This window comes from Lepidochelys kempii, chromosome 19 (genome assembly GCF_965140265.1).
Source record: "Lepidochelys kempii isolate rLepKem1 chromosome 19, rLepKem1.hap2, whole genome shotgun sequence".
NCBI lineage: Eukaryota > Metazoa > Chordata > Testudines > Cheloniidae > Lepidochelys > Lepidochelys kempii.
Genome location: NC_133274.1, coordinates 7,172,508 through 7,184,913, shown reverse-complemented (window position 1 = coordinate 7,184,913; position 12,406 = coordinate 7,172,508). Strand labels below are relative to the sequence as shown.

Below are 12,406 nucleotides of genomic sequence, written 5' to 3'. Positions count from 1 at the left end.
AGGGGTTGAAGCCCTCAGAGTCCCTTAAAGAGTAACAATGGACATATAGCACATCCAGACTGAGTGTAGCACCCAGTCAGGAATTGACCCTCAGGCATCTCTTACATTCATTCACTCTCTTCCTCCCTTCCTTGCTTTCCTTCACACCTTCTCTGTCTGGAGTGCTGAAAATTGAATCTGTTACCAGCCAGGAGATGAAAGGCATTAACTGAGAGCAATTTAATTGCAGCACAATCAGCTGCAGAGCTTCTGTAAGGAGCCGAGCACCTCTGCACAGCTGTGAATCAGACAGGAGTGTGTAGAGGGAGATACGTCTCCCTGAAGCGATTAAAGGCTCTTCTGGGATACGCTCCTTCATAAACATTCCAGGTGGACAGAGACTCGTCCATGCAGAACCCAGATCCCAAAGGAGGAGGGGATGTGAGCATTGCTGATTATTGGAGTACAGCGCTAGTGAATGAATGTAGACTCAACGCTTGGAGTGGGCATTGGAAGTAATCATTTAAAATTGAGGAAGGATGGTCTGATGGTCTGGGACAGGAGATCTGGATTTGTTCCCTGGATTTGTTCCCTGGATCTCCCTGGACAGGAGATCTGGATTTGTACCAGAGACTGAGTGCAAATCACTTAATCTCTCCATGCTTCAGTTTCCCATCTGTAGGAAGGGGATAACTTTTCCTTTTCTCTCTGGAGTCTGTAAGCTCTTTGAAGCAGCGACTGTCACTTACTAAGTGCATGTACAGTGTCGAGCATAATATGCCCAGTCAGGGCATCTAGATGCTATTTCATTACAAATAACAAATACTAATCCAATATGGTGAATTGCAATACACTGCTATTTGCTGCAGCATCTTTCACAGATGTGTAGTTCCTAGTGCAATTCTCACCTCCATTCAGAAAAGATGCAGAGAGAGGAAAGCAGCAGAGACCATGGCACATTCGCCTGTCACTGGGGAACTCCATTGCACGGATGTAACTGAGAAGAGCTACTGGCCCATAAAGTGAACTTTATCTAACAGAGAGGTCTAGACTGACAACTTGCCAGGAGCCTGAGAGCCACATTTAATTTGCAACAGTGTCAAGATATTGTAGTGACTGGTGCTATATATACCTACCTTAGACAGACAGATAGAAAGCAGGTGATTGCAGCTGTCCAGAGACGTGGTCCACAGAACCTGCACATTCCAGCATGCAGTGCAGTCTGGCTATTGCTCAAGATGGAGCATTGCATGGTGGGACCTGTAGTCTCTGCAAGCTGCAACTCTGCATTGAAAATTAGTATGGCCAGAGGGCTACTTTGGGTAACTCCATGAGCAGCATTAGACCATGTGTTGGCCACCCCACTTATAACCACTTGCCCACCCAGGCATGACAACATTACACCACAATGGTCTGAAAGCATGCAGGTCCACATGAATATGAACAGAATGTCTGCTCCTCTTTCTAGGATGCCGCTGCTACTGGCTCTAAATCTTGTCTTTAGTTGGGCTCAACATATGAGGTTAACAGAGTCTGAAGGATTAATTTTTGTCAGCCTTCTGAGATTGCTACAGTACCTGCCATAACTGCTAAGAGCTGGGTCTGCCTATTCAGTGACATATTGCTGACAGGCTCTACACAAGTTTGGAAATTTGCCTCTGTTCCCTTCAACTAGTTACCATAAATCAGAACGCTGCTAGCTTCATTAACCTAAATGCACATCTAATGCTAGTGTCACATCTAATACTCGTAAACTCTGAATTTAGAGCCTAGCTAATTGCATTGGCTAAATTAATCCTTGATAATAAAGTGTCACCACCGCTGAGCACCAATAGTCACTACGGGCGAGGGCACCTTATAGCTAGCCATTGGGGGCACAGGAGTGAGCCAGAAAATCCCATTGCAACAACCTGTGCTGCAATAGGCCAAATGCCATTCTGGCGTAACTCTACTCGAGTCTGTGGAGTTTCACCAGGAATGGATTTGGAATTCGTTATTATCTGGGTTACAGTAGCGCCCAGCGGCCTGAATCGAGTTTGGGGCCCCGTTGTGCTCGGTGTTATACATACACAGAGTAAGCAACATCCCCTGCCCCAAAGGGCTTACAGTCCGAACAGGCAAGAAGACAAAGGTGGGAGGAGAAACAGAGGCACACAGAGAGGGAGCGACTTGCCCAAGTTCACACAGCAGGTGAATGGCAGAGCTTGAAATAGAAGAACCCTAGTCTGGTGCCCAATCCACAAGACCATGCTAATGATATGTGAAATGAAGCCCGTGAGAAGGACTGGCACAGTCATGCCAGTGTGTGTGTGGTGGTGGGGTGGGGGGTGGTATCCATTTGACTTACTCAGCTCAGCTCCATAGCTGATTCTGCACCCAGCTATCTCCCCAGTACCCTCACAAACAAGCCCCCAGAGCACAAGGAGAAGAGTACATTGAGCTTACACTCCAGCTGGGATCTGGCTAAACAATTGTACTTCTGGCCAACAGGGGAGGGAAAGAAAGACCAGCTGGTCCATCTTCACTTGCAGTTCTCAGGTAGATTTTCCACTCCCCTGCATTGGACCATGGCTTTAGGCATCTGCTGAGGGAAAGTTATGTGTACTTTACAGAGAGTTTTCTGGAGTTATTCTTGATTGTGCTGCGAGATTTTGCTGCTGGGATGGCAAGAACAGTCATCATAAAGTTTTCATCAGCCCAGACATTTCTGGTAGAGTCACAGTTTTCTGGGCTAAATTCAGGGGGAGGGGACTCAGCAATTGATTATTTCCCTCATTACAAATTCAGATTGAACCAACTGTCCTCAGAAAAGGGGGAAAGACCAGGCAATGGTAGAGGTAAATCCATAATAATTGGTACTTCATTCCAAACCACAGGCAGGGGTCACCTTACCCACCACTTAAATGTAACTACTCCTGGGACGAAACATTGCATCTGCTTAACTATGCACAGCTGGTTAAGATAGGAAATGAAAAATATCCCACCTGAATGACACTGCAGGGGAACGTTTAAAGAGACAGAAGGTAGTGACCCCAAACTGAATTTGGCCAGGACACCAGGATTAGCACCCCTCTTCTTGGTTAGGACCTTGGTTTTATATCTCGTTAGCTCAGGGACCTTGCCAAAGGCTTTCTGAAAGTCCAAGTGCACTGTATCCATTGGTTCACCCTTGTCCACATGCTTGTTGACCCCCTCAAAGAATGCCAATAGATTGGTGAGGCATGATTTCCCTTTCGTCTGTGTCTGGCCACTCTGTTCCTTAGGCTGGCCCGTCATTCTCAGAATCCTCGGGAGGCTTTTTAAAAATCCTGTTACATTAGCTACCCTCCAGTCCTTTGGTACAGAGGCTGATTTAAGCCATAGGTTACACACCACAGCTAGTAGCAGGAGCCTTCCGGAGAATTTTCCAGACCCGCTGAACACTGGCCTTTCTTGGAGGGGAGCATCGCGCTGGGCCCCCAGCCCCAGAACCAGGTGCAGCCTACGGAGGAGGAAGCGAAGCAGCCAGGTTATTCCCCAGGTTGTGCAGGGCTGTGGTTACACAAGGCAGCCTCCGGCTCGCTCCCATCCCATCGCCCTGGTTCCTGCCTCCGAGACTGGGGGGCGGCTGCGGGGCAGAGGCAGGAGCAGCGGGTCCCCCGGAGCTGGCCGGGGGTCCGAGCAGGGGCTGGGGGGCGGGGGGCTGGGAGGCGCCCGTCCCCCCTGCCCGGGCGGGGTGGGCCGGTTGCTGATGACGCGCAGACCGGGCTGGGATCTGGGGGGGACGGACGGGGGGAGCCTTTTCCCATGAATGGAGCTGGCGGCCGGGGCACGTTCCCCCGCTGCAGCAGCGGCTCGCGGCGCGTAGCAGCCCCATGGAGCTCAGCCCCTCCGCTCTTCCCTCCCCGCAGCCCGGCCGCCGCCCCGCCGCCCTGCCCCGGGAGCCGGAGCGAAGGAGCCAGCCCTGAGCGGCGGAGCAGCGAGACGTCCCCCTCCCGCCCCGGGCGGAGCGATGGATCGTGGAGCCGCAGCGCCGGGGAACTGTCCGCGGTCCTGAGATGCCCGCGCCGGGTCCCTGTCTGCGGGAAGAGGCGCTGGGCTCCCCCTGCCTCCCCTGAACCGGTGCGGCAGGGTCTTTCCCCCCCTGCGCTGGAGCCCGGGCCTGAGCCGTCGGCACAGGGATGCAGGATGCACCCTCTCTGGAGGATGGATCACTTTTTCATCTACATCAACGCAGCCCTGTTGTTTTATTTTAGCTATACCAGTCTGTTCCTCGTGGAGGCAGGTAAGGAGCAGACAATACCTGGCGGGGAGCCTTGGTGGCTAGCAGGGCTCATCAGAGTCTCCTGCTTCTATCTGTGCATGCTGGAAATTGCAAAGCTCGCCCCGCTTCCCCTGCCCTTTGTAAAGCTCTTCCCCCCCTAGCAGGTGTCATTTCCCGGCAGAGAAATGCTCATACACTTCCAGTCGGTGCTGGGCTCTCCAGGGTCCTCCTGAGCGTTAACACATTTGAGAGACGCTGTTCTTGTGCCGTGACTCAGTGTCCCCGTAATGGGAGTTGGGGAGAGGTCCAGGTCACTGAAGTGTAACTTCACTGCTTTGCACACAGGGCACAGCCAATCTGGGAACTCCTGGCCTTCTCCTGGCAACCTGGACAGAGAAAGAGGGCCCTGGCATGTGTGTGGAGGGAAGAGGGTTGGGGCTGGAGGGGAGGGGATGTTGGGTAGACTCACTGAAAAGATGATTTAATAATAACATAGGAGAAAATGAAGCCTTGTCCAGAGTCTGCAGGGTGTGTGTGTGTGTGTCCGGTGTGCCTGGGCAGGAGGTAGGCTGTGTGATCTACTCTGAGCACTAGAGATCAAGGACTATATCTGTTCAAATGGGAAACAGTTTTCATTTATCACTGACTCCTCCCCACCCCATCCAGGTAAAGGCTGAGGGCTTGTGATTGTAGAGGCCCAACTTGTGATACTGTAAAGGAGCCTCATTTTTAGTCAAGTGCTGAGCACCTGCCTTCTGAAAATCAGGGCCCCTTAAAGTGTCTCAAGTTGGGCACCCAAAGTCACTAGTCTCTTGAAAATGTAGGTCAGAGTAACAACCATGTGGCATGAAGGTAGCAGTCACAAGAGAAGTGCATAAAGTCTGACCCATTCTTTGGGCACTGACTGGTGAGGACACTGCCATGGCAGAGTGTTAGCTCCCTAATAAAGGCGCCTTCTCCAATTAACAGCCGAAACCACAACAGAAAATGTAAAACCAGGTCCACCTTGTTCATGTCATGCTCTGTTAACTGTAGCTCCTTCCCCTTCCCCTTTCCCTCTATACATACCAGCCTATTCAAGGAGTCATAAAGACACCTTGGCTCCTGAAGGCCATATGGACTTTAAGAGAATGAGAATAGCTGTTTTGGAAGAGCATGTTGCCTACTTGCTGCGGTACATTATGCCTTGACCACATAATAACCGGGCCGCTTTTATCTGAGGTGCTTTTAGCAGCTGTTTCCTTTGGGATGTTGAGGAAGAAGCTTTCTGAAAGGAAGAGGGCACCACATAATTAGTTCTAATTTTAAAAGGGCCGATGTGTCCTCAGATATACTCTCCTTCTCTGCAGAGCTTTCACTGTGTTCTCACCCCATAAACAGGCCTATAGGTATCATTTTGCTCTGGACCCTCGTATGTACTGCTCACACACCACACAGTTACATTTTAAAAGAATCATTACAAGTCCAGACAAATCAAAGGACTCAGTTTACTCATACAAAAGACTGTTGCACTTACTCATTACACTGCAGGTAATGTGGCTTTAAGATGTTGGCAAAACAGCTGCCTTGATTTACAAAATGCTGATTGCAAGAATATCTTGCTCTCCAGTATTCTGTACACATTTATTGGTGATGCCCAGTTCCAGGCAGTGAAAATTCCTGTGTCCAATCCAGACTGGTTAGTGGCTGTAGTTCTGAGAGTCCTTGTCCTATTTGTGCTGTGACAGAAGTGACCTAAAAATGTGCCTTTGGTTTTGATACAATTGTCCTTGGCCATTGTTCATGTTGCCAGAAGACACTGAAATCCTGAAGTTACCACTTTGCAAATTAGAGGCTAGGAGACCTGGTGGGATTTATTAAAAATATTCCTAAAAGAATGAAACCATGGGGAAAATACGCACAGTACAATTTGCAATTGAAATATCCTTCCCAGTTTCCTGTAAACTAGGACAATCTCCACTCCTTCTTCTTATCCTTTAGTCATCCAACTGGGAACACACAAGGGGTTTTGTCCTGTCGTAATTTTTTTTGGCTTGTTTCTTTTAACTGTGTCTGGTTTTGTCATTGTTTTGTGTATTGTAAAATGCCTATGAGTCTTTGGCAGAGGGGGTAGGTATATGAAGATAGCAGCATGATCTCGTGGTTAAAGCACAGACCCAGAAAGCAGGAGATCTGGGTTCTATTTCCAGCTTTCTGACCTTGAGCATGTAACTTCACCTCTGTGTCTTCTATTGATATGGCCCCTGTCCTCACAGTATCTGAGCCCTTCCCAAACATTACTGGGTTTGTTCTCACACCATCCTCATTTTACAGAAAGGGAGCCGAGGCCACAAATAGATTAGGAGATTTACCCAAGGTCACACAGAGAGTCTGTGGCAGCTCAGAATTGAACCTCGGTGTCCCAAGGCATAAGCACAAGACCATCCTTCCTCCCGAGCCTTGGCTTCTCCATCTGTAAAATGGAGATGATATTTCCTTGCCTCACAGGAGAGTCCTTAAGATAAACCTATTAGTGTCTGCAAAGTGCTTTGAGATCCTCAGATGAAAGGTGTGAGAGAAAGGTAGAGTGTTAATATATTTATTAATGGGTTAGGAGTTTACTCAGTCAAGTGAGCCTATGGATTCTAATACTCCTCAGAAAATACATCCCCTTTGAAATTCTATGTGTTTTTCAGCAAAGAGAAAGAGGTGGGTGTGCATGCCTGTATGAAAAAAGAAAGACTTTTATTAAATTACAGGGATGTTGTTTCTCTGAATTAGTATAAATACCTCACTCCCTTACAAGGGGAGGACCTGGTTGGCACAATCCTTTTGGGAATGGCTTCATGGCAATGCCAATGCCAGGCCCTGCCAATGGATGTAGACACAAAAGCAATCTGTCCTTGGGTTCCAGGTTCATGCAGACAATTTAAAAATACTCTTTCTTGGAAAAGGACTGGAGAATAGTATTGCAAACATCCCCTGCAATTCAGCAATCAAGAGTAGTGTGGCATGGCCTGGAGCAGGAGCCCTGTCATGCACACACAGGTGTGTCTGTGTCGGGGATTCTTTGCATGTGGCATTCTGCAAATCAGGTCTATTTCGTTGCATGATCAGAAAGCTACAGCAAGAGGAGAAATGCAGAGGTGATTGAAAATATTGAAAGGGAAAGGTAGATGTGTAAAATAGTCTCTGAACTGTAATGCTGTTGGACAGCTGTCAGGTTCAGACCAGCAATTGCATTAGCAAAGCCCTCCAACTAATTTCTATAGCTGTCTACACAGGGGGATCACTGAGAAAATATTTAAGTCATTTAGTGGGTCTGAAATATGCTTTAGCTTTATAACAGCACTCCACCTGGAGCCTGAATGGCCCGCTCTGCCTGGACTGTTAGTCCCTGAGCTGCCATCGGCCCGTTCCTCATCACTCAGAGGTAATGAAAGAGGGAAGTGAGCTGTGCAGAACATGGAGTTACAGGGCTGCCATTATGGACTGCCGGAGCAGCAGGGGGATGCTATGATAAAAGACTTCAAAATAGGCCAAGGCCATTGCAACTTCCCAGTGCAAACAGCTCTCCTGCCATCTGCTATACACAGTGCATTTCAAGTCTGTTTTATCCCTAAAAGGCAGAGGGGAAAGATACACTTCCCAGGGGGCTATGCAGAGCCATCCTGCAGTGCAACTAAGGGCCTGCTGCTACTGAAGTCAATAGCAAAGCTTTCATTGACTTCAGTGGGAGCTGGACAGGGCCCCAAGTCCTGTAAATTCAGGGAGCCAGGCTCTCTTTGCCACCCACTTCCCCGACAAAGAACATCTGGCTGGATTCTGGGCACTGTTCCTGCTTCAAGGCAGCTCAGTGCTCTCAACATCCCCAGACACCTATAGTGCCCTTTAGCTATTCCTAAAAGCTTTTCTTAGTCTGCCCTCAGCTTCTCCCATGCAGCTCCACTGACTACAAGGGGGCAGAAGAGCTGCAACTGAGGGCAGGTGTGGATCTTGGTAACTGGCCCTGATCCTGTGAGGCGCTGCGCACTCTGAACTCCCGCTGAAACCAATGGGAGCCGAGGGCACTCAGCACCTTGCAGGGTCAGGCCCATTATCAGAACCTGAAGTGGGTCAGGCCCATTATCAGAACCTGAAGTGAGTAGTGCAAGGAGGAAAGCACTAGAAACCAGTTGGCAGTCTGACACGTCAGATTACAGATGGCAAAGCGACCCACCTGCGTCTGCCCCCATCTCACTGCTGCCTTGGCATTTCCTGGCCAGCTGATGGATTCCATAAGCACTCTATTGATTTCTACATTTGGCATGAATGAGATTTAATTGAAGAGCAGAGATTTCTAACCCCAGTGACAGCCTCTAAACAGGGAACATATTATCTGAAGCAGCCAAGGTTTTCATATGTTCCAAGCACCACCTCTTTCTGAGAACATACATGCGACAAATGGGGATTCATTCCACAGACAGACAGGCTCCGTTCACACCCATATGAACCCCTCTTCCTCACACACACACACACACACTCAGGATAATATTCACTGCTTGCGTAAGCAGCTTTCAGTGGAGTTGCACCCACTTCAGTGCTGAATTTGACCCAATACTTTTACTACTGGTTGTCAAGTAAAAACCTCCTACTTCATGAAGTACCTAGAAGCCAAATTAATGCCTGACACAAGAATAATTCAGTTAAAAGAATAAAGTTACTGAGAACTGAAGCATGCAAATTTTATATGCTTAGTGAAGCCCTGAGTGCCTGATAGAGGAATAAACCGGTTTCAGATCTATAAAGAAAAGATCCCTATCGTGCATCAGATACTGACATCAAGTGGCTGCAGAATAACCATTCATTACTCTATATAGGTACGAGGCGGGAGGGTCCCAGAGCTTGGGCTCCAGCTGAACCCCGAATGTCTACACCACAATTTTATAGCCCTGCAGCCCAAGTCCCGTGAGCCCAACTCATCCCACATGGACCAGCCATGGGGGTTTAATTGCAGTATAGGCATACTGTGTGGTCTTGGGCTAGTCATTTAATCTGCCTGTGTCTTTATTTCTCCACCTGTCAAACCACAATCGTAAGTCTTACCTACTTCCCAGGGCTGGTTAATGTTCGTACAAGTGACTGGAAAGCGGACTGTGCCATTTGCATAAGTGCTCAGTGTTGTTGTGATGGAACACTGAATTGTGATGTCATGAAAATATATAGAAAAATGCCAGTTGGTTACTTCTTAGCAAATCAAAGCTGAAAGAATACAATCTCCAGTCCCATTACTGAATAGAAGCCTAGGAGCTAGAGACAGAGAAATCCTATGACCGCCCCTCGCCCCAGTCCACAGCTTTGAGGATCAGGGCAGCAATGTTGCCTACAGTGCATCTTGTACAGGTTAGCTGTAAATTTTAGTTGATTAGGTTAGTTCACTTACAGTGATCTGGGAATTACTATTATTTATTTGTTTGTTTGTTATTTATTATTTGTATTGCAGTAGCACTTAGGAGCCCCAGTTCTGGGCCAGGGCCCCATTGTGCTGGCTGTTGGACAAACTCATCCATATAAGTACTGCATGTGATGTTAATTTTAGGGCAATTCTGCGTTCTCGGAACTACCACCAAAGTCAAGTTAGGGGTGCAAGGAACGCAGGATGGGTTCTTTACTGGGAATTATGCAGATGCTTTGAGAGAATATACCACAAACTGACGACTTGAACCCTGAGGCTGAGATTTTCAAAGCTGCCCAAGGAATCAGGATGCTCATTTCCCATTCAGATGAATGGGACCGGGTATCCAAATCTTCTAGGTATCTTTGAACATCTCAGCCTTGTAGTACAGAGGGACCGCTTCCATTCTTTGTTGTGCAGTAGCATTACAGAGCATTTGCTGCTCGCCAGGTGATTTCTATCTTAAGTGCTAAGATACAAATCTTCTGTCACAGGTATATTAACAAACAAACAAACCTAACTAGCTCTTATGGGGGGAAAAAAGTAGGTGAAAGAAGCAACTGTAGTAACATTAGCCAAACGCTACATTAGAGCACAAGCTTTCATGTTCCTCATGTAAGTCTTTGCCCTTCTATAGTGGATTTCAAATAACCCCCTTGGAAGGCAGGTGTATTAGCCCCATTTTACAGATGGGGAAACAGAAGCACAGAGAAGTTCACAGTCAGAATGTTCTGCAGGGCTCAGCACCCCCACAACTGGGGACACATTTTCAGAAGAGCTTAGCATATTGGGTGCTGCTCTCTTTGGAAAAACCTGGCCATAAATGTCCCAGTGGGGGCTGCTGGGGGCTCTACACTCTAAAAATCTGGTTTTTATTCAGGTGCCTAGAGGGGAGCAGATCTCTTTTGAAAACCTGGATGCAAACATGGGTGCTAAGCATGTGACACCCTAGTCCCATGTGGTTTGCCCAAGGACACCCCCACTTCAGAGGCAGGGCTAGAATAGAACCCAGATCCTTTTCCTCATGGACTTGTATTCTATCAGATAACTGTATTTGTACTAAGAACAGGAGGACTTGTGGCACCTTAGAGACTAACCAATTTATTTGAGCATGAGCTTTCGTGAGCTACAGCTCACTTCATCGGATGCATCCTGTGGAAAGTACAGAAGACGTTTTTATACACACAAACCATGAAAAAATGCGTGATTTTCTCTCCCCCCACCACACTCTCCTGCTGGTAATAGCTTATGTAAAGTGATGTAAGGAGAGTGATCACTTTAGATAAGCTATTACCAGCAGGAGAGTGGGGTGGGGGGAGAGAAAACCTTTTGTAGTGATAATCACCCATTTTTTCATGGTTTGTGTGTATAAAAACGTCTTCTGTACTTTCCACAGCATGCATCCGATGAAGTGAGCTGTAGCTCACGAAAGCTTATGCTCAAATAAATTGGTTAGTCTCTAAGGTGCCACAAGTCCTCCTTTTCTTTTTGCAAATACAGACTAACACGGCTGTTACTCTGAAACTTGTATTTGTACTGTATTAGGCAACACTTCCTGCCTATCAAATGCTCTTATTTTCAGCTGACAAATCGCCTGGATGCTGAGATTCCTCTGCAGTGGCAGCTGGTCAGGGAGTTTACACAGGAAGGCCAATGGTTTCTCTGAGCAGGGAATAAGAATGGATGGAGGGGTTTTTTCCTGGGTTAGAGAGGAGACAATTCTGATCCCATAAACCACTGCATGTGCTTTAGACTAGCACACATGTAGACTGCAAATTAACCGCTTTTGTCAAATAGCACTGTCCTCCTGGAACTGAGACTCTGAATCATTTAATTGGAAGAAAACACCCAATTTGATATGAAAATGGTTAACGTGGCTGGTACAGGTTTTCAGAGCCAATAACCTGCATCCACACCAAACAGAGAGAAATCATAGAATCGTAGAGTTAGAAGGGACAGAAAGGGTTGGGTCATCTAGTCTAATCCCCTGACAAGATGCAGGATTTGTTGTGTCTAAACCCTCCAAGACAGATGCTATCCAGACTCCTTTTGAAAACCTCCAGTGAAGGAGCTTCCACCATCTCCTGAGGCATCTGTTCCACTGTCCTATTGTTTTTACAGTTAGGAAGCTTTTCCTGAGATTTAATCTAAATCTGCTATGCCAGGGGTGGGCAAACTTTTTGGCCTGAGGACCACATCTGGGTACAGAAGTTGTATGGCGGGCCATGAATGCTCATGAAATTACCGAGGTGGGAGGAGGGGGACTTATGGGGTGTAGCATGGGGGGCAGGGCTCTACGGGGGCAGTACTCGTAGGGGCCCTCCCAGCAATGACACCAAGGCAGCCGTACCAGGCACCACCATGGGTGGAGGCACCCTAGCTGGGACAGGTGCAGCCCCTGGGCGGTTGAGAGTCTCGAGGGAGGGGGTCATAGGAGGCCGGGAGGGTCCGGGTGGCAGTGACTGGCTGATGAGGAATGAGGCGAATCTCTCAGAGGAGCGGTGCCTCAGGAATTGGTCGATGAAGGAGCTTGCGGGTCCTAATTGGACTTGATTAGGAGTTGTATCCTGCGATGTTGCTGGCCTTGATCATGGGATGGAGGTTGGCGCAAGGAGGCTGGCGCTTTGGGGATTGGGCACACTGCTGTGTAGGGGCGAGGTTCTGATCCCGGAAATAGCGCGGTGACGTATGGGTCAGCAGTGCCGGCCGTGCCTGCACAGTGTGGCTCTGCGTGTGGGAAGATGGTGCTCATCAAGGAATTGTGCATTGGG

At 48.2% G+C, this 12,406-nt stretch overlaps 1 protein-coding gene across 3 annotated transcripts in view; it reads left to right on the top strand.

Annotated features, from left to right (window-relative positions):
* The first annotated feature begins 3,425 nt into the window (after window positions 1-3,425).
* FNDC5 (fibronectin type III domain containing 5) overlaps window positions 3,426-12,406 on the top strand; it is a 32,596-nt gene continuing 23,615 nt past the window's right edge. For 2 of the 3 annotated variants that reach the window (XM_073318078.1, XM_073318077.1), the window contains exon 1: window positions 3,747-4,243. In XM_073318078.1, the coding sequence (XP_073174179.1) occupies window positions 3,766-4,243 (478 nt within the window). In that variant the 5' untranslated portion in view covers window positions 3,747-3,765. Of the gene's footprint in view, window positions 3,488-3,746; window positions 4,244-12,406 lie in introns of those variants that run through there. The other variant, XM_073318079.1, reaches the window with a different exon arrangement.